This window comes from Dendronephthya gigantea, unplaced genomic scaffold, assembly GCF_004324835.1.
Source record: "Dendronephthya gigantea isolate DGI-Jeju-01 unplaced genomic scaffold, DenGig_1.0 000397F, whole genome shotgun sequence".
NCBI lineage: Eukaryota > Metazoa > Cnidaria > Anthozoa > Malacalcyonacea > Nephtheidae > Dendronephthya > Dendronephthya gigantea.
Window position 1 is genome coordinate 19,252 of NW_021163407.1, and position 23,540 is coordinate 42,791.

General features: G+C 33.9%; 2 protein-coding genes across 2 annotated transcripts in view; both read right to left on the bottom strand.

Annotated features, from left to right (window-relative positions):
- LOC114542781 overlaps window positions 1-23,540 on the bottom strand; it is a 33,463-nt gene that overhangs the window by 5,147 nt on the left and 4,776 nt on the right. The gene's annotated exons all lie outside the window — the stretch shown is intronic.
- LOC114542777 lies at window positions 8,661-23,499 on the bottom strand. Its single transcript, XM_028562230.1, has 3 exons — window positions 22,420-23,499; window positions 9,443-12,023; window positions 8,661-8,944 (listed from the first exon to the last, which is right to left on the bottom strand). Exons 2-3 carry the CDS (start codon window positions 12,012-12,014, stop codon window positions 8,661-8,663), a joined length of 2,856 nt encoding a protein of 951 aa, XP_028418031.1. The 5' UTR covers window positions 12,015-12,023; window positions 22,420-23,499.

Below are 23,540 nucleotides of genomic sequence, written 5' to 3' on the forward strand. Positions count from 1 at the left end.
AGTTAAGATGAGTGCGTTTCCATGGCCGTGTTTTTCAGTGCGCTGTCTGCTAAAACAACCTTGAAATACTGTTTCCAAATATTAAAAGCAGTTTTTCTAAGCATCTGAGTTATAGATATATTATAAATTGACATTGTACTCATGTACTGTAAAAATTCTTAGGGCACACTCCACGCTTACGGGAAAAAATATTAAAGGATAGAACATTTTTCTACTTCATGACCAAGTTTAAGTAATTACGGTAACATATAGTCATTGGCTTCGTACTTTTGTCTAGTATATATACAACAGGGTTCTGGCCTACCCTAACCCTAACCCACAGAAAATAATCATCTGGGGCCGGTTATATAAAAAGGTAGTTTACTCTTTAACTATATACGGTAGTTATTGGCTTAGTAGCAGAATTTGTCAATCAGAATCGCGGTGAATTAACCAAATCAGTATAGTATCTCCCGATAATGTTAGAGTTAGTATCACCGTATAATATAGTTCAAAAAGTTTTACAACCAACACATGTATACAAGCAAAAAATTAAACTGATACATAGCCGATCATATTAAAATTAACGTAGTGAATTAACTAAATCGCTATGATTAGTGCTAAATTAACCAATCTCTCCTGGAATGTTAGAGTTAATATATATTGTATTAACACATTATGTCATTATATTATGCTATCACACACTGCATTATTTTATACCAATTCATTATACTATGGTATCAAACATTGCATTACATTATACCAGTACATTATACTATGGTATCAAACATTGCATTGCATTATACCAGTACATTATACTATGGTATCAAACATTGCATTGCATTATACTGGTACATTATACTATGGTATCAAACATTGCATTGTATTATACCAGTAAATTATACTATGGTATCAAACATTGCATTGTATTATACCAGTACATTATACCATGGTATCAAACACTGCATTGTATTATACCAGTACATTATACCATGGTATCAAACATTGCATTGTATTATACCAGTACATTATACCATGGTATCAAACACTGCATTACCGGGTATTTTATATCAACACATATTATGCCATCATATTAAAACGTAGTGAATTAACTAAATCAGTATGATTAGTGCAAAATTAACCAATCTCCCGATATATTATAGTTGAAACGGATTTAAGAGTTTTATACAACAAACACCTGCATACATGTATGAATGTAGAAACACCTGTATAAATAAGTACTTTTGTGGGTAAACTACTGATCAATATACCTTGAGTGAAACAAATGTTACATTCTGATGAAATGTTATTTAAATTAGTGATTTTGCCTAAGTCACAATTAAGGTACAACTACGACCAATAACCTGATGCTAACATGAAAATTACCTAATGAAATTTTACTCAAACCTCCATATATCAAATAATTAGATGCTCAGAATGATATAAAGGATGAATTAAAGCATAAAGTGTAACACTGCACATTTGAGAAAATCAAATGGCTGGGGTTTAGTCATACACTTATGAAATCTCAGCAACTTATACAATAGATATTGACAAGTATTTTGGTGGGTAGCTCTTTGGTATACCTACAGTGACTTAAGATGATAGGTTGAAATGAGTGAATCTTTTTTAAGATATACACTATACAGAATAGCTAGTTTATCCAAACAAATTATATTATGCTGTTTGGCAACATATATCATTAAATACTAATGCATTAAGTTATGCTGTCAAGCACCACATTAATTTATACTAACTCATATTATGCTATCAAATATCAATATTGTATGGGAGGACATTGTTTTATTCAGTTTAACAGCAGCATACAGTGTATGGTAAAGCAGTGCAAATATGATAATGGCAGATCATTTAGGTTAATCTATAGTAGAGCAATGTACAGCAATATCACTCAGCTGTGTAAGAGAGTGTAAGTCATGGTATATGTGTGTAAGACAGTGTAAGAAGTCATAGTACAGCATTGAAAGGCAGTCAATTTAGGCATCATATTATAAACATTATAAACATTATAAACATGCGACATGTAAATAAACATTTAATGCACAGAATACGCTTAATAATAAATGCTATGCTCCTGTGCTCTTGTTACTTGGTGCATAAGCAACAGTAAAAATAATTTACTAACCTTTCTTAGCACAAAAAGGCAATCCTTTCGAAGTATTCCTCTCCTTCGTTTCCATAACATAAGGGCACATTCACTGAGCTATATATAGCTCAGTGGGAGCTATATATAGCTCAGTGGGCACATTTCAGATTACACACGGGCACATGTGCCCTTTTGTAACGTGGCATTTTGGAGAAAAAGTTAAAATAAAATGGACAAGCAATAAAGAAAAAATCTAGTGAGCTGGTAGTACAAGTAGAAATTAACATGCATGCCAAAAATCAGGTCATTTGCATGAAAATTGAAGGAGTTATCGCAAAATTACTTTTAGCTAATGTGCCCTTATTTAACTTAGTGTGTGCCCTAGTGTAACTTGCCTTTGCCCTAGTGTAATCTGGCTGTGCCCTAGTGTAACTTGCCTTTGCCCTAGTGTAACCTGAGTGTGCCCTAGTGTAACTTGCCTGTGCCCTAGTGTAACCTGAGTGTGCCCTAGTGTAACTTAGTGTGTGCCCTAGTGTAACTTGCCTGTGCCCTAGTGACTAACTTGCCTTTGCCCTAGTGTAACTTGAGTGTGCCCTAGTGTAACTTGCCTGTGCCCTAGTGACTAACTTGCCTTTGCCCTAGTGTAACTTGAGTGTGCCCTAGTGTAACTTGCCTTTGCCCTAGTGTAACCTGAGTGTGCCCTAGTGTAACTTGCCTGTGCCCTAGCCCCTAGTGTAACCTAGCTGTGCTCTAACTACAAAAATTTAATGAACATCATATTGCATTAAACAATTTTACTGAAATTGCTGTTGGGTGTACAAGAAACTATAGTTTGTTGTCATGCGCAATTTGGTGCACTGTAGTGACTGTAGTCTGTATTTTTGCGAAAGTGTTTGGCCTAATAAATGTTTCATTTATGTCAAGAGTACCATACAAAAGCTATGGGTATGATCCTGGTGTTCTTGTCCTTAAACAAGGAAACTTGTCAGGTGAGTAAGACTTTATTTATGCAATAGTAATTGACCAGGTAATTCTATTTTATTTTAGGTTATTTTGACCAGCCCTTTTTTCAACCCTTTGTATTCCAGATCAAGAGTTAGCAACTACATTACATAATTAAACCATAAACTGAAATTATTTTGTAACCTATAGCCCATGCACAAGTGTTTAGAAACCTAATTTTCCAGTAGGCCAGACATCTGATACCAAAATGGTATTTTTGTTGTAAACCAATTTCTTGGATGAAGGGAAATGCCCCCTGCCCTAATGAAATGTTATTTTGACATTTTTATATTTTCATTCTGTGTACTATAACCATGGCAAGCAGAAAACTTGAGCAAGAATTACAAAATAAAGCAAAATCCAAAGGTGGACATCTTGTGTTCTTGATATTCAATGTAAAAAAACAGAGTGTACAGTCAGTGTATTTCTATGTTCAATGTAGAATGGATTTTATTAGTATTTTTTATATTTATCAACAGTATGTTGACATTATTATATTATTAGCATTCAAGACAGCATGCTGTTCATTCTCAGCAGCATTCTGATTTCCAGATTAGCACTCTGAGGAAATCATGCTGACTAAATAACTTTTTATTAGAGCTCCATGGATGAAAATCAGCTCTTTATCCTTTGCTTCAATGGGCAATCTGCAAAATGGGCAATCTTTTGTTGCTGCTAAATGCTGACTCTTGGCTAATACTATTTCTCTAATTCTCTTACAAAGTAATGTATGTTGAACAATCAGAGATACAGTGTACATACATTTTACTCTGTCTCTGTGATTGGATTTACTTTCCAATTTTTGGTCAGAGTACAATACTAAATTTAGCATTGTTCATATCAGGGGTAAGGGGTTGTTATTCAAAAAATTGTACAACCCCAGGAAAGTACAACTTCAGTAAAGTACAACTCTGTAATGGACCAGCACTTTCCCGTAATGGATCTGCGTTACTGGAAATCCATCACAAGTGAAAAACTGAGAAATTCTGATTAAAAAGGGCCCAAATAAATGCTCAAGAGAGAATTTAATTGCTTTTGAAATTAACAAAAACATATACCTTACTTAGCTGTGCCCTAGTGTAACTTGCCTGTGCCCTATAGTAGTGTAACCTGGCTGTGCCCTAGTGTAACTTGTTGCCTGTGCCCTATAGTAGTGTAACCTGGCTGTGCCCTAGTGTAACTTGCCTGTGCCCTAGTGTAACTTGCCTGTGCCCTAGTGTAACTTGCGTGTGCCCTAGTGTAACTTGCCTGTGCCCTATAGTAGTGTAACCAGGCTGTGCCCTAGTGTAACTTGCCTGTGCCCTAGTGTAACCTAGGTATTTTTTAACTACAAACATTTAATGAACATCATATTGCACTAAACAATTTTACTGAAATTGCTGTTGGATGTACAAGAAACTATAGTTTGTTGTCATGCGCAATTTGCTGCACTGTAGTGACTGTAGTCTGCATTTTTGCTAAAGTGTTTGGCCTAATGAATGTTTCATAAATGTCAAGAGTACCATATGGGTATGATCCTGGTGTTCTTGTCCTTAAACAAGGAAACTTGTCAGTTGAGTAACTTGTCAGGGGTAAGGGGTTGTTATTCAAAAAATTGTACAACCCCAGTAAAGTACAACTCTGTAATGGACCGGCACTTTCCCGTAATGGACCTGCGTTACTGGAGATCCATCAAAAGTGAAAAACTGAGTTATTCTGATTAAAAAGGGCCCAAATAAATGCTCAAGAGAGAATTTAATTGCTTTTGAAATCAACAAAAACATATACCTTACTTAGCTGTGCCCTAGTGTAACTTGCCTGTGCCCTATAGTAGTGTAACCTGGCTGTGCCCTAGTGTAACTTGCCTGTGCCCTAGTGTAACTTGCCTGAGCCCTATAGTAGTGTAACCTTGCTGTGCCCTAGTGTAACTTGCCTGTGCCCTAGTGTAACTTGCCTGTGCCCTAGTGTAACTTGCGTGTGCCCTAGTGTAACTTGCCTGTGCCCTATAGTAGTGTAACCTGGCTGTGCCCTAGTGTAACTTGCCTGTGCCCTAGTGTAACCTAGGTATTTTTTAACTACAAACATTTAATGAACATCATATTGCACTAAACAATTTTACTGAAATTGCTGTTGGATGTACAAGAAACTGTAGTTTGTTGTCATGCGCAATTTGCTGCACTGTAGTGACTGTAGTCTGCATTTTTGCTAAAGTGTTTGGCCTAATGAATGTTTCATAAATGTCAAGAGTACCATATGGGTATGATCCTGGTGTTCTTGTCCTTAAACAAGGAAACTTGTCAGTTGAGTAACTTGTCAGGGGTAAGGGGTTGTTATTCAAAAAATTGTAAACCCCAGTCAAAAATTCCAAAAATTGTTACCAATTCAAAAAATTCAAAAAATTGTTACCCCAGTAAAGTACAACTCTGTAATGGACCGGCACTTTCCCGTAATGGACCTGCGTTACTGGAGATCCATCAAAAGTGAAAAACTGAGAAATTCTGATTAAAAAGGGCCCAAATAAATGCTCAAGAGAGAATTTAATATTTGCTGTTGAAATTAACAAAATTTCTCCAGACAGTTGGTAAACCATGCATTTCTTGTTTGTTTCAAGCGCAAATATACATGCCCTTGTGCCATATTATAAATTTTTCATTAACCTTGCTTGCTCGGTCGATCTTTTGCACTAACTTCGCTCTTCAAACTCAATTTGTTCAAAAAGACCTTGGTCTGATAGTTCTCAAAGTAAAATATCTGAATAAACAGGACATCTTGAGAGTCAAAATATGAATCAAGCAAGACACAGGTTAATCAGAGAATCTAATAATTTCCTAATTTCAGCTACCTCCAACATAGCCGTGCTGGCCCAATTAATAATGGAAATCCTTTTCTATTCAGCCTATCCCATATTTATAATGTTTAATATCAACTGCAATTCAGGTTTTCTAGCTGTGATGTGGATATTAACAAATATTTTTTCAATGATTTAGCCTTTCTAACACTCTAAATTGTCAGCCTGAAATTGCCGGAACTACTCAGTATTTTGATAACATACACATAATGATATCTCTTAACATCAACATTTTAATTGTTCAAGCTTTCAACTATATACTATAGTCCAAAGTTTGAAGAATTAAAGAATTGATTTTCAGGGTTAGCATTAAGATGACGTAATAGCGAATATAAATATATATATATATATATATATATATATATATATATATATATATATAATATATATATATATAATATATATATACATACACCCGTTTGCAAAAACGTTGGCCGCAGATAGATAGATACCCGAAATCTAATTAGAATTGCATATGTTGTGTAATATGATTGAAATCCCATGAAAATGTATTCATATATATAAATTGCTCAAGAGAGAATTTAATTGCTTTTGAAATTAACAAAAACTTATACCATACTTAGCTGTGCCCTAGTGTAACTTGCCTGTGCCCTAGTGCATCTAACCTGGCTGTGTCCTAGTGTAACTTGTCCGTGCCCTAGTGTAACCTGGCAGTGCCCTAGTGTAACTTGCCTGTGCCCTAGTGCATGTAACCTGGCTGTGCCCTAGTGTAACTTGCCTGTGCCCTAGTGTAACTTGCCTGTGCCCTAGTGTAACCTAGGTATTTTTTAACTACAAACATAACATTTAATGAACAGCGAATGTAACGTAACGGCGAATATCTATATATATATATATATATATATATATATATATATATATATATATATATATATATATATATTATATATATATATATATATATATATACATATATATATATATATATATATATAATATATATATATACACCCGTTTGCAAAAACGTTGGCCGCAGATAGATATATAGATAGATACCCGAAATCTAATTAGAATTGCATATGTTGTGTAATATGATTGAAATCCCATGCTAATGTAATCATATGCAATTCTAATTAGAGTATCGAGTATCTATCTATCTATCTATCTGCGGCCAACGTTTTTGCAAATGGGTTTGTATATATATATATAATATATATATATATATAATATATATATATATTATATAATATATATATAATAATATATATATATATATATATATATATATATATATATATAAATATAAATATAATATATAATAATAATATATATATAATATATATATACAATTATAACAATGTGAAAAGCAATTTTACTAATGAATTTTACTAATGATTTACAGAGAAAATTTATATATATATATATATATATATATATATATATATATAAATATTATATATAAATTTCTCTGTAAATCATTAGTAAAATTGCTTTCACATTGTTATAATTGTTTACACACATTTTGGAAAAATGAAAGTACCCCAAAATGGTGAGAAAAATTGGAAGATACCATTCAAAAAGCGTGCCCATGCAGGAAAAACAAAAACTATTGAAATAATTCGATTTCTTAATAAGAAAATATGACTGTGCCGATATTTTACGCATGTGTGATTAGCTAAAGGCTGCTTTCCAGTTAGGCGTTTTTCATATGCACGTACACGCACGGAAATGTCTAAATCCTTATATATGTTATCTTTGAAAAAACTAGGTAAAAACTAAGTAAATAAATCGAAAGAACTTAGTTTTCCGCATATTTTAGTATGCACTTGTAGACCGGGATGTTAAATATTAGAAGCACTTCAAATTTTCCGTGCGTGTACGTGCATATAAAAAACGCGTAACTGGAAAGCAGCCCTAAGTATTCTCATTCAAATTCTAACAATAGTTAATTTCGGTAGTTTTCGTTTTTTCTTGGACACTTTGTATGATAGAAAATTGCATAAAATTCTATGATATATAAATCTACAGTTCTGAATATATCAGTATCTTAAGAAATATAAAGCAACGGTAACTCCGACAGTCAGTTTAATTGTTCAAGCTTTCAACTATATAAGCACAGTCGAGAGCTTGTACAATTAAAGGGCTGTTTACATGAGCCCGGTTACCCGAGATTCAACGAAGCGTGAGATGATTTAGAGGTATTGAAATGAGCAGATAACATGATCCTGGTAGTCGTATAATCACCACAACAATGGCATGTCCTTGTTTGGTGTCATAAAGACTTATTTCAATACCTCAAAGTCCTCTCACGCTTCGTTGAATCTCGGGTAACCGGGCTCATGTAAACAGCCCCTAAAATGCTGATTTTTGGAGTTAGCGTTGTTTTGTACTGTAACGCCTGTATTCAAAAAGCTCACTCACACTCATACTCATCGAGTGTGACATATAAATTTCGTTAATGCTGATCAATGAGAAAGTTCTCTCTGAATAGATGAAAAGATATAAGATAAATCACTGAAAATCAAGCCCCTGTTCGGCTGAAAATACCGCCATTGAAACGTTATGAGAAGATTAAGATCTTCCACTCAATGAGTTTGAGTGTGAGTGAGCTTTTAGAATACAGGCGTAAGTCTATTATTATAAACATCCTAAAAGACAAATGTGTCAGTTAGTCACCAATACGAGAGTCCATATCTTCATTTTTTTTGTTTTCTCTCTTCGCAATTTTCCTCTCCGTCCTCAGCTTGTCGTATATTTGCTGGTTGGTAAATCTCTTTGTAAGGTGCTTCAAACTTTATTCTTCTTCAACATCGACACAGCAACTTTGGTGGTGATTGGCTTGTCCGAATGAATGACTGCAGAGAATAACTTTCTAAACTCCACCATTTCCATATCACTGAACAAGCGATCTTGTCCACCTCTGGAACGTGACGATGGAGGAACTACATCGGATGATGATGATGGACGTGAGTACTGGCTGCTCTCCTCTTCACCATCTTCTCTGCTTTCCTCCTCCTCATTGTCCTCGGAGGGTCTCTCTTTCGTATCTTTGCTGCCTTTCTCTTTGCAAGCTATATTTCAATAAGAAATGTCAACTTGGGCAATCATATTATTAATCATACTAATTTTCTACACAAAATACAATTGATTGTAATACAATGTTAATGTAATGCAATGTGATCGTCCAGGGTGCAATGCCATTTTAAATTGAATGAAAGAACGAAAAAATGGACGGGTAATTCTTTCTAAAACACCGGGGAAATGTCGAATATGGACGAATATGGATCCAATAGGTGTTTTATTATGCGTGTATGGAAGAAAAAGCTTTATAATAGTTAAACGACAGCAACAACGTATATGGCTAGTAACACTGGTCCATATTTGTGCATGAGAAAAGGTAACTAAGGTAAGTTATAAACAAAATCAAAGTTCTTCGCTGAAATCTCCACCATAACACCAAAGAAAAGGTGTAAATATTGTGACCTGTTGTTTGAAAATTAAATGTCAAGGAAAATATTCTCGCACAGTATTGAATACAATATGTGATATAAAGACTAACAAAAACTTACCACTAGCAATTGGCATGCCAAAACGTTTGAGTTTCTCCTCTGTAGACTCCTTCTCTTGTGGCGGGAGGGACGATTCGCCCAACTTAAATAAGGTTCGGACTTTATCTCTTATCTTGGAAGGAGGAATTTTCTCAAGGAATTGCTGACCCTTGCAAAGCTCCCGAATGTCTTCCATCGATACCTTTTTCATCTGGATTTGGGTAGCAAAAAGTTGTTTTAATAAGTCTGTTTCCTCACTTGACCACTTGTGCCTGGGACAACTGACCACGCTTGATGTGGCAGCGTCTTTCTCGGGTGGTTCCTGATCTTTATTCTCTTCTTTCTCCACACCATCACTGGATTCTGTCTTCTCAGAGCCATCACGCATAATGCGTGACAGTTCTTTGGATGTTTTTACTGCAGACTTTCCCTTATTCTTTAGCAGGTAATATTTGTCCGCCGTTGTCTTGTTATGTACCATGAGATCTGCTAAGTCACCTCGCATTTCTTCATTGCACTCATGAACGGCAGAAACCGCAGCCTTTCTGAATGAAGTTGCACCACCCATAGATGCTTTTTTCCCAAACACCTTGCCCCAACATGAGCCAATTTGGGCACCAACTTGGGATGAATCTAGTGGGGTGCCTCTGTAACTCAAAAAAACTATGGGTTGGCATGCATTGACATCTGGTATACATCTCCGTAATTTTTCAATGAACACTTTCATATAATTATGAATCGACGACGACAAGACGAGGTGTGCTGGCCCATGGGTGGTAAACGTCTTGTGCTTCTTCACCCTAACAACATAGCAGTCATCTTGCTGTGTGGCATTTTGAAATTCCTCCATGGTCATGTTGGCAATTGGACCCGATCTGCTGCCATTGTTAATACAAATCAGAGTCATGAGGTAGTCTCGCACAATGGTGTATTCTGCCTGTGATACCACAGAGACATCGGGATCTGTCTGGAATTCCCCAAGTACTTTAACTGCCTTCCGTGCAACCTCTGAAATGTCAAACTGCTTTACCTCTTCTGGCGTCTTTAAGGTTTCAAAATCCTCTACACGTTTTTCCCAAAAACGATTTTGGGCCATCTTCCGAGAAGACCTGGCCCATAACTTGACCTGTTCAGATAGACTAACAAGTTTTCCCTCATTTACATTCATCTCATCAAATCTGGCTGAACATTCTGTACGCATGTAAATAAAGAATTGGTTAAGGGACCCAAGATATGATTTCACAGTACCAGGTTTCTTCTCTTCTTCAATGATTCTTAGCCATTTATCTCTAAGCAATGACTTGGACAATAGGCTTGATATTGACGGAGCATTTGGGGTGATGAACTTCATAACCATTTCCACCTGTCGCATACACTGTCTTGCACATTTTTCATCTTTACGGCCACCATCTGGACCCCCCAACCAATCTTTGAAGTTGCTTAATGTCACTTTGTCATCGATACTAATTGATGAAACCTGGCCACTGGAGTTACCACTGTCACCATCAATGTAACTACCATCATCATTTCCAACATCCCTATCAACATCATGATCACCATCACCATCATTTCCAATATTTTCAACATCACCACCTTTATCACCACCATCATCATTGCCTTCATTTCTAACATTCCCACACTTGCCACCAATATCACAATCAACTCTATCACCACTACATTCACCATAATTATCACCATCATTATCATCATCCCTCTTCTCAATATCTCCACCCACATAATCTTCAACATCCTCACAATTACCCTTCTTATTGCCTCCACTAAAAGCATTATAACTGCAATTACCACTAAAACCACCATTACCGTCTTCATCACCACTGTCCCCATCAACATCACCACCACACTCACCCTCGTCATGACCCCTGTCATCACCATCTCTATCACTTCTCTTGTCACCACTCTTAACAACAGAACTCAAGAAACTATTATAGTCTTCAGAATCCTCACTGTCATACACAGATTGGTAAACCTTTCTTGATGAGCTTGGCTTTTTCATCTTCTGCAAGGTTCCTGGCTGATCAAGGCCATCGCTGTCCACTGAAGATTGGTCCGAGGAACTGATGTCAATAACAGGAGGTAAATAGTTCTCAGCCTTCTTCACCAACTTCAAGTATTCGTTACTTCCTCTTTTCATTTTGTGTACCTGGGCAAGATGGTTATGTATCCGCCTAACGATGGCACCACATTTATGTTTGGGGCATACTTTTCTTGGGTGTTCTCTTTTCTTTACCAATGGTTTACCATTTCGCAAGTCAAATGTTCCCAGAACAGCAGCCGAGTCATTTTTGTTCCACCCATGCACCTGCTTCATGTGCCTGGGAAGGTGGATGACACTGGCATTGCAAGCAGTGAATGGGCACTTGTGCTTTGCCCTACGGCTTTTCCCACCCACACTTCTGCTATTTCTACAATCAGTAGCTTCCATCTCTTCTTGACCATTGCCACCAGCCGTTTCTTCATGACCACTGCCAACATCTACTTCTTCTCGACCATTTCCACCATCCACCTCTTTTCCAGCATTCCCACCATCCAAACATTCCATCTCTACCGAAACAACTTCAGGTTCCATTTCCATTCCAATAAACTGAAAAGTATAAATTGGGTATTAACATTACTTTTACATTTACATGTAAGTCATACATCATGTATATTGTAATAGAAAATACACATATGAATCCAATAGTTGGAATTCTAGTTTATCTTCATTCATTTCCAGTTACACTCGTATTGTTAATGATAATCGGGGTTCTGATTGGAATCTTACGTTCCAATCTCGTAGTAATTATACTAGTATATGTTGGAATCTATGCCAAATTCTATTCTTTAGTTAAACGTGATCCAATAGTTGGAATTCTAGTTTATCTTCATTCATTTCCAGTTACACTCGTTTTGTTAATGATAATCGGGGTTCTAATTGAAATCTTACGTTCCAATCTCATAGTAATTATACTAGTATAGATTGGAATCTATGTCAAATTCTATTCTTTAGTTTAAGGTGATCAAATAGTTGGAATTCTAGTTTATCTTCATTCATTTCCAGTTACACTCGTATTGTTGATGATAATCGGGGTTCTGATTGGAATCTTACGTTCCAATCTCGTAGTAATTATACTAGTATAGGTTGGAATCTATGCCAAATTCTATTATTTAGTTAAACGTGATCCAATAGTTAGAATTCTAGTTTATCTTCATTCATTTCCAGTTACACTCGTATTGTTAATGATAATCCGGGATCGCATTGGAATCTTACGTTACAATCTCATAGTAATTATACTAGTACATAGATTGGAATCTTATTATACATAGCCCAACATATATTAAAACGTAGTGAATTAACTAAATCAGTATGATTATAGTGCAAAATTAACCAATATCACCGTAATATCACAGTATAATATAGTTCAAAGAGTTTTACACAACCAACAAATGTATACAAGCAAAAATTAAACTTATACAAAGCCCATCATAGAAAAACACGGTGAATTACCAAATCAGTATAGTTCCTGCAAAATTAACCTATCTCCCGATAATGTTAGAGTTAGTATCACCATATAATATAGTTCAAAGAGTTTTACACAACCAACAAATGTATACAAGCAAAAATTAAACTTATACAAAGCCCATCATAGAAAAACACTGTGAATTACCAAATCAGTATAGTTCCTGCAAAATTAACCTATCTCCCGATAATGTTAGAGTTAGTATCACCGTATAATATAGTTCAAAGAGTTTTACACAACCAACCAATGTAAAGAAGCAAAAATTTAAACTTATACATAGCCCATCATAGAAAAACGCGGTGAATTAACCAAATCAGTATAGTTCCTGCAAAATTAACCTATCTCTCGATAATGTTAGAGTTAGTATCACCGTATACTATAGTTCAAAGAGTTTTACACAACCAACAAAATGTATACAAGCAAAAATTTAAACTTATACATAGCCCATCATAGAAAAACGCGGTGAATTAACCAAATCAGTATAGTTCCTGCAAAATTAACCTATCTCCCGATAATGTTAGAGTTAGTATCACCGTATAATATAGTTCAAAGAGTTTTACACAACCAACAAATGTAAACAAGCAAAAATTAAACTTATACACAGCCCATCATAGAAAAACACGGTGAATTAACCAAATCAGTATAGTTCCTGCAAAATTAACCTATCTCCCGATAATGTTAGAGTTAGTATCATCGTATAATATAGTTCAAAGAGTTTTACACAACCAACAAATGTATACAAGCAAAAAATTAAACTTATACAAAGCCCATCATAGAAAAACAAGTTGAATTAACCAAATCAGTATAGTTCCTGCAAAATTAACCTATCTCCCGATAATGTTAGAGGTATCACCGTATAATATAGTTCAAAGAGTTTTACACAACCAACAAATGTATACAAGCAAAAAATTAAACTATACAAAGCCCATCATAGAAAAACAAGTTGAATTAACCAAATCAGTATAGTTCCTGCAAAATTAACCTATCTCCCGATAATGTTAGAGTTAGTATCACCGTATAATATAGTTCAAAGAGTTTTACACAACCAACAAATGTATACAAGCAAAAAATTAAACTTATACAAAGCCCATCATAGAAAAACACTGTGAATTACCAAATCAGTATAGTTCCTGCAAAATTAACCTATCTCCCGATAATGTTAGAGTTAGTATCACCGTATAATATAGTTCAAAGAGTTTTACACAACCAACCAATGTAAAGAAGCAAAAATTTAAACTTATACACAGCCCATCATAGAAAAACGTGGTGAATTAACCAAATCAGTATAGTTCCTGCAAAATTAACCTATCTCTCGATAATGTTAGAGTTAGTATCACCGTATACTATAGTTCAAAGAGTTTTACACAACCAACAAAATGTATACAAGCAAAAATTTAAACTTATACATAGCCCATCATAGAAAAACGTGGTGAATTAACCAAATCAGTATAGTTCCTGCAAAATTAACCTATCTCCCGATAATGTTAGAGTTAGTATCACCGTATAATATAGTTCAAAGAGTTTTACACAACCAACAAATGTAAACAAGCAAAAATTAAACTTATACACAGCCCATCATAAAAAAACACGGTGAATTAACCAAATCAGTATAGTTCCTGCAAAATTAACCTATCTCCCGATAATGTTATAGAGTTAGTATCATCGTATAATATAGTTCAAAGAGTTTTACACAACCAACAAATGTATACAAGCAAAAAATTAAACTTATACAAAGCCCATCATAGAAAAACAAGTTGAATTAACCAAATCAGTATAGTTCCTGCAAAATTAACCTATCTCCCGATAATGTTAGAGTTAGTATCACCATATAATATAGTTCAAAGAGTTTTACACAACCAACAAATGTATACAAGCAAAAATTAAACTTATACAAAGCCCATCATAGAAAAACAAGTTGAATTAACCAAATCAGTATAGTTCCTGCAAAATTAACCTATCTCCCGATAATGTTAGAGTTAGTATCACCGTATAATATAGTTCAAAGAGTTTTACACAACCAACAAATGTATACAAGCCAAAAATTAAACTTATACAAAGCCCATCATAGAAAAACAAGTTGAATTAACCAAATCAGTATAGTTCCTGCAAAATTAACCTATCTCCCGATAATGTTAGAGTTAGTATCACCATATAAATAGTTCAAAGAGTTTACACAACCAACAAATGTATACAAGCAAAAATTAAACTTATACAAAGCCCATCATAGAAAAACACTGTGAATTACCAAATCAGTATAGTTCCTGCAAAATTAACCTATCTCCCGATAATGTTAGAGTTAGTATCACCGTATAATATAGTTCAAAGAGTTTTACACAACCAACCAATGTAAAGAAGCAAAAATTTAAACTTATACATAGCCCATCATAGAAAAACGCGGTGAATTAACCAAATCAGTATAGTTCCTGCAAAATTAACCTATCTCCCGATAATGTTAGAGTTAGTATCACCGTATACTATAGTTCAAAGAGTTTTACACAACCAACAAAATGTATACAAGCAAAAATTTAAACTTATACATAGCCCATCATAGAAAAACGCGGTGAATTAACCAAATCAGTATAGTTCCTGCAAAATTAACCTATCTCCCGATAATGTTAGAGTTAGTATCACCGTATAATATAGTTCAAAGAGTTTTACACAACCAACAAATGTAAACAAGCAAAAATTAAACTTATACACAGCCCATCATAGAAAAACACGGTGAATTAACCAAATCAGTATAGTTCCTGCAAAATTAACCTATCTCCCGATAATGTTAGAGTTAGTATCATCGTATAATATAGTTCAAAGAGTTTTACACAACCAACAAATGTATACAAGCAAAAAAAACTTATACACAGCCCATCATAGAAAAACGCGGTGAATTAACCAAATCAGTATAGTTCCTGCAAAATTAACCTATCTCTCAATAATGTTAGAGTTAGTATCACCGTATAATATAGTTCAAAGAGTTTTACACAACCAACAAATGTATACAAGCAAAAAATTAAACTTATACACAGCCCATCATAGAAAAACGCGGTGAATTAACCAAATCAGTATAGTTCCTGCAAAATTAACCTATCTCGCGATAATGTTAGAGTTAGTATCATCGTATAATATAGTTCAAAGAGTTTTACACAACCAACAAATGTATACAAGCAAAAAATTAAACTTATACACAGCCCATCATAGAAAAACGCGGTGAATTAACCAAATCAGTATTAGTTCCTGCAAAATTAACCTATCTCTCAATAATGTTAGAGTAGTATCACCGTATAATATAGTTCAAAGAGTTTTACACAACCAACAAATGTATACAAGCAAAAAATTAAACTTATACACAGCCCATCATAGAAAAACGCGGTGAATTAACCAAATCAGTATAGTTCCTGCAAAATTAACCTATCTCTCAATAATGTTAGAGTTAGTATCATCGTATAATATAGTTCAAAGAGTTTTACACAACCAACAAATGTAAACAAGCAAAAATTAAACTTATACACAGCCCATCATAGAAAAACACGGTGAATTAACCAAATCAGTATAGTTCCTGCAAAATTAACCTATCTCCCGATAATGTTAGAGTTAGTATCACCGTATAATACAGTTCAAAGAGTTTTACACAACCAACAAATGTATACAAGCAAAAAATTAAACTTATACAAAGCCCATCATAGAAAAACAAGTTGAATTAACCAAATCAGTATAGTTCCTGCAAAATTAACCTATCTCCCGATAATGTTAGATTTAGTATCACCGTATAATATAGTTCAAAGAGTTTTTCACAACCAACAAATGTATACAAGCAAAAATTTAAACTTATACATAGCCCATCATAGAAAAACACGGTGAATTAACCAAATCAGTATAGTTCCTGCAAAATTAACCTATCTCCGAAAATGTTAGAGTTAGTATCACCGTATAATATAGTTCAAAGAGTTTTACACAACCAACAAATGTATACAAGCAAAAATTAAACTTATACAAAGCCCATCATAGAAAAACACGGTGAATTACCAAATCAGTATAGTTCCTGCAAAATTAACCTATCTCCCGATAATGTTAGAGTTAGTATCACCGTATACTATAGTTCAAAGAGTTTTACACAACCAACAAATGTATACAAACAAAAAATTAAACTTATACACAGCCCATCATAGAAAAACACGGTGAATTAACCAAATCAGTATAGTTCCTGCAAAATTAACCTATCTCTCAATAATGTTAGAGTTAGTATCACCGTATACTATAGTTCAAAGAGTTTTACACAACCAACAAATGTATACAAACAAAAAATTAAACTTATACATAGCCCATCATAGAAAAACACGGTGAATTAACCAAAATCAGTATAGTTCCTGCAAAACCTATCTCCCGATAATCTTAGAGTTAGTATCACCGTATAATATAGTTCAAAGAGTTTTACACAACCAACAAATGTATATACAAGCAAAAATTAAACTTATACAAAGCCCATCATAGAAAAACACGGTGAATTAACCAAATCAGTATAGTTCCTGCAAAATTAACCTATCTCCCGATAATGTTAGAGTTAGTATCACCGTATAATATAGTTCAAAGAGTTTACACAACCAACAAATGTATACAAGCAAAAATTAAACTATACAAAGCCCATCATAGAAAAACACGGTGAATTACCAAATAGTAGTTCCTGCAAAATTAACCTATCTCCGATAATGTTAAAGTTAGTATCACGTAAATATAGTTCATAGAGTTTTACACAACCAACCAATGTAAAGAAGCAAAAATTTAAACTTATACATAGCCCATCATAGAAAAACACGGTGAATTAACCAAATCAGTATAGTTCCTGCAAAATTAACCTATCTCCCGATAATGTTAAAGTTAGTATCATCGGATTAAATAGTTCAAAGAGTTTTACACAACCAACAAATGTATACAAGCAAAAAAATTAAACTTATACACAGCCCATCATAGAAAAACGCGGTGAATTAACCAAATCAGTATAGTTCCTGCAAAATTAACCTATCTCCCGATAATGTTAGAGTTAGTATCACCGTATAATATAGTTCAAAGAGTTTTACACAACCAACAAATGTAAACAAGCAAAAATTTAAACTTATAATAGCCTATCATAGAAAAACGCGGTGAATTAACCAAATCAGTATAGTTCCTGCAAAATTAACCTATCTCCCGATAATGTTAGAGTTAGTATCACCGTATACTATAGTTCAAAGAGTTTTACACAACCAACAAATGTATACAAGCAAAAAATTAAACTTATACATAGCCCATCATAGAAAAACGCGGTGAATTAACCAAATCAGTATAGTTCCTGCAAAATTAACCTATCTCCCGATAATGTTAGAGTTAGTATCACCGTATAATATAGTTCAAAGAGTTTTACACAACCAACAAATGTATACAAGCAAAAAATTAAACTTATACAAAGCCCATCATAGAAAAACGCGGTGAATTAACCAAATCAGTATAGTTCCTGCAAAATTAACCTATCTCCCGATAATGTTAGAGTTAGTATCACCGTATAATATAGTTCAAAGAGTTTTACACAACCAACAAATGTATACAAGCAAAAATTAAACTTATACAAAGCCCATCATAGAAAAACACGGTGAATTAACCAAATCAGTATAGTTCCTGCAAAATTAACCTATCTCCCGATAATGTTAGAGTTAGTATCATCGTATAATATAGTTCAAAGAGTTTTACACAACCAACAAATGTATACAAGCAAAAATTAAACTTATACAAAGCCCATCATAGAAAAACGCGGTGAATTAACCAAATCAGTATAGTTCCTGCAAAATTAACCTATCTCCCGATAATGTTAGAGTTAGTATCACCGTATAATATAGTTCAAAGAGTTTTACACAACCAACAAATGTAAACAAGCAAAAATTTAAACTTATACAAAGCCCATCATAGAAAAACGCGGTGAATTAACCAAATCAGTATAGTTCCTGCAAAATTAACCTATCTCCCGATAATGTTAGAATTAGTATCACCGTATAATATAGTTCAAAGAGTTTTACACAACCAACAAATGTATACAAGCAAAAATTAAACTTATACAAAGCCCATCATAGAAAAACACGGTGAATTAACCAAATCAGTATAGTTCCTGCAAAATTAACCTATCTCCCGATAATGTTAGAGTTAGTATCACCGTATAATATAGTTCAAAGAGTTTTACACAACCAACCAATGTAAAGAAGCAAAAATTTAAACTTATACATAGCCCATCATAGAAAAACACGGTGAATTACCAAATCAGTATAGTTCCTGCAAAATTATCTCCCGATAATATTAGAGTTAGTATCATCGTATAATATAGTTCAAAGAGTTTTACACAACCAACAAATGTATAGAAGCAAAAATTTAAACTTATACATAGCCCATCATAGAAAAACACGGTGAATTACCAAATCAGTATAGTTCCTGCAAAATTAACCTATCTCCCGATAATGTTAGAGTTAGTATCACCGTATAATATAGTTCAAAGAGTTTTACACAACCAACAAATGTATACAAGCAAAAATTAAACTTATACAAAGCCCATCATAGAAAAACACGGTGAATTACCAAATCAGTATAGTTCCTGCAAAATTAACCTATCTCCCGATAATGTTAAAGTTAGTATCACCGTATAATATAGTTCATAGAGTTTTACACAACCAACCAATGTAAAGAAGCAAAAATTTAAACTTATACATAGCCCATCATAGAAAAACACGGTGAATTACCAAATCAGTATAGTTCCTGCAAAATTATCTCCCGATAATATTAGAGTTAGTATCATCGTATAATATAGTTCAAAGAGTTTTACACAACCAACAAATGAATACAAAAGTCAAGCAAAAAATTAAACTTCTTCATAGCCGATCATATTAAAATTAACGTAGTGAATTAACTAAATCGCTATGATTAGTGCTAAATTAACCAATCTCTCCCGGAATGTTAGAGTTAATATATATTGTATTAATACATTATGTCATTATATTATGCTATCACACGCTGCATTATTTTATACCAATTCATTATACTATGGTATCAAACATTGCATTACATTATACCAGTACATTATACTATGGTATCAAACATTGCATTGCATTATACCAGTACATTATACTATGGTATCAAACATTGCATTGCATTATACCAGTACATTATACTATGGTATCAAACATTCCATTGCATTATACCAGTACATTATACTATGGTATCAAACATTCCATTGCATTATACTGGTACATTATACTATGGTATCAAACATTGGATTGCATTATACCAGTACATTATACTATGGTATCAAACATTGCATTGCATTATACCAGTACATTATACTATGGTATCAAACATTGCATTGCATTATACCAGTTATACTATGGTATCAAACATTGCATTGCATTATACTGGTACATTATACTATGGTATCAAACATTGGATTGCATTATACCAGTACATTGTACTATGGTATCAAACATTGCATTGCATTATACCAGTACATTATACTATGGTATCAAACATTGGATTGCATTATACCAGTACATTATACTATGGTATCAAACATTGGATTGCATTATACCAGTACATTATACTATGGTATCAAACATTGCATTGTATTATACCAGTACATTATACCATGGTATCAAACATTGCATTGTATTATACCAGTACATTATACCATGGTATCAAACATTGCATTGTATTATACCAGTACATTATACCATGGTATCAAACACTGCATTGTATTATACCAGTACATTATACCATGGTATCAAAAACTGCATTGTATTATACCAGTACATTATACCATGGTATCAAACACTGCATTACCGGGTATTTTATATCAACACATATTATGCCATCATGTTAAAACATAGTGAATTAACTAAATCAGTATGATTAGTGCAAAATTAACCAATCTCCCGATATATTATAGTTGAAACGGATTTAAGAGTTTTATACAACAAACACCTGCATACATGTATGAATGTAGAAACACCTGTATAAATAAGTACTTTTGTGGGTAAACTACTGATCAATATACCTTGAGTGAAACAAATGTTACATTCTGATGAAATGTTATTTAAATTAGTGATTTTGCCTAAGTCACAATTAAGGTACAACTACGACCAATAACCTGATGCTAACATGAAAATTACCTAATGAAATTATACTCAAACCTCCATATATCAAATAATTAGATGCTCAGAATGATATAAAGGATGAATTAAAGCATAAAGTGTAACACTGCACATTTGAGAAAATCAAATGGCTGGGGTTTAGTCATACACTTATGAAATCTCAGCAACTTATACAATAGATATTGACAAGTATTTTGGTGGGTAGCTCTTTGGTATACCTACAGTGACTTAAGATGATAGGTTGAAATGAGTGAATCTTTTTTAAGATATACACTATACAGAATAGCTAGTTTATCCAAACAAATTATATTATGCTGTTTGGCAACATATTATTAAATACTAATGCATTAAGTTATGCTGTCAAGCACCACATTAATTTATACTAACTCATATTATGCTATCAAATACCAATATTGTATGGGAGGACATTGTTTTATTCAGTTTAACAGCAGCATACAGTGTATGGTAAAGCAGTGCAAATATGATAATGGCAGATCATTTAGGTTAATCTATAGTAGAGCAATGTACAGCAATATCACTCAGCTGTGTAAGAGAGTGTAAGTCATGGTATATGTGTGTAAGACGGTGTAAGAAGTCATAGTACAGCATTGAAAGGCAGTCAATTATTATACCGTCCAAGGCCATATATTACTTTATGTATTGGTTTTTCAATAGGATTTTTTATGACACCTCGCGTCTATTGCCGGTGTTTCAATGTGACTATTTGATCGTTCAAATTCAAAAAACCGAAACCATTTCATATAAAGATCATGGCCGATTACAAAATAAAAAAACATCAAGTCTTATAAATACTGGAACCGGCACAAGTTGAAATTAAAAATACGAAAGGTGTGAGAACTGAGACGCGACATGTTGCCTGAATATCTACACGAGTTTATGTGGCGAGAACGGGTAAATGCTTTAGGAATAAAATAAAATCGAATTGCCCGCGAGTTATTTAGCGCAAGAGTAGCGAAGTCCGTTTACGGAGCCGTAAACAAAGCTACTTCGTTTAATATTACCACGGGAAGCAATTTGATTTGCATTCTTTACAATCTCTTTCTACAATCTCCTTAAAATAATCGCATTAAAACCTTTTTGTGTGTGTTTATAGCAATGATTCCTTAGCAGGCTTAACAAGTGAAACAAATCCGTATTCTACCATCACAGAATACAAGCCACTATGAATAATCATGCGTCACGGAAGTTGCATGATGCGACATATGTAAATAAACATTTAATGCACAGAATACGCTTAATAATAAATGCTATGCTCCTGTACTCTTGTTACTTGGTGCATAAGCAACAGTAAAAATAATTTACTAACCTTTCTTAGCACAAAAAGGCAATCCTTTCGAAGTATTCCTCTCCTTCGTTTCCTGATGATACGTCAAGCTTTAATATAGACAGACAAGAAAGAGACGCGCACAGTCCACAATGCATTGCGGTGCCTCCCGCTGTTAACCGATAGAGAAACTTGTATAAAGTGGACGTTCTTCATAATTCTCAAAAAAATTATTAATTTTTTTACATCAACATTTTTTTTCCATGAGAGGTCTGAGGAGACTTTATTATGACAACTTTTTAATGTTTTAAAATTATTTAGCAAATATAATATGCGAGGAATTTAAAATAAATGGAGGTAAAAAAATTGCGCAAAGCATGGTCTGTTTTGCGTTTTTAAGCCAGTTTTTTATGAGATTAGCCACTTATGACCATCCCTAGTCAATGTTCAGCCTAGTTACTGAGGCCAAAAAGAAGTTGAAGTTTCTGATGTTACATAAGGGCACATTTCAGGTTACACACGGGCACATGTGCCCTTTTGTAACGTGGCATTTTGGAGAAAAAGTTAAAATAAAATGGACAAGCAATACAGAAAAAATCTGAGCTTTAGTGAGCTGGTAGTACAAGTAGAAATTAACATGCATGCCAAAAATCAGGTCATTTGCATGAAAATTGAGGGAGTTATCACAAAATTACTTTTAGCTAAGTCTTTGCAGCTGAAATGGTGGCTCATTTGGGCCTCGAAGGTCGGGTAAGAACTGTTAAAGTTTCAGGCATTTTATTTTCTTTACACAACTCTGACCCAAGGTTAATGGAAAGTGCTGGTTACTAATGGACGGACGCGGCTTGCGTCAAACCCACATCTGTCCAATTTTGGAGAAAATCCACTAAAAAATGAAGGTTTACACGACGATTTGCCCTAGTGTAACCTCCGGCTTCGTTTCACCTCAACTTCGGAAAAACTATCGCGCGCAAATGTATGTCGCGTACATAGACTAAAATTCGCAATATTTTAAAGTAGTTCCCCAATTATTAAAATGTAACTCTTCTTGTAAAAGAAGTTATAGCTTATCAAAATTTTAGTTACACTGGGGCAGTGTCGACAATCTAATGACTGACTGACTGACTGACTGACTGACTGACTGACTGACTGACTGACTGACT

What these genes read in the sequence shown, in the direction of transcription:
- LOC114542777 (XM_028562230.1), bottom strand. Translation starts at nt 12,014, where the DNA reads ATGGAAATGGAACCTGAAGTTGTTTCGGTAGAGATGGAATGTTTGGAT. An exon ending in TGGCATGCCAATTGCTAGTG is followed by an intron (nt 8,945 to 9,442) that starts GTAAGTTTTTGT and finishes ATTGAAATATAG; the next exon opens with CTTGCAAAGAGAAAGGCAGC.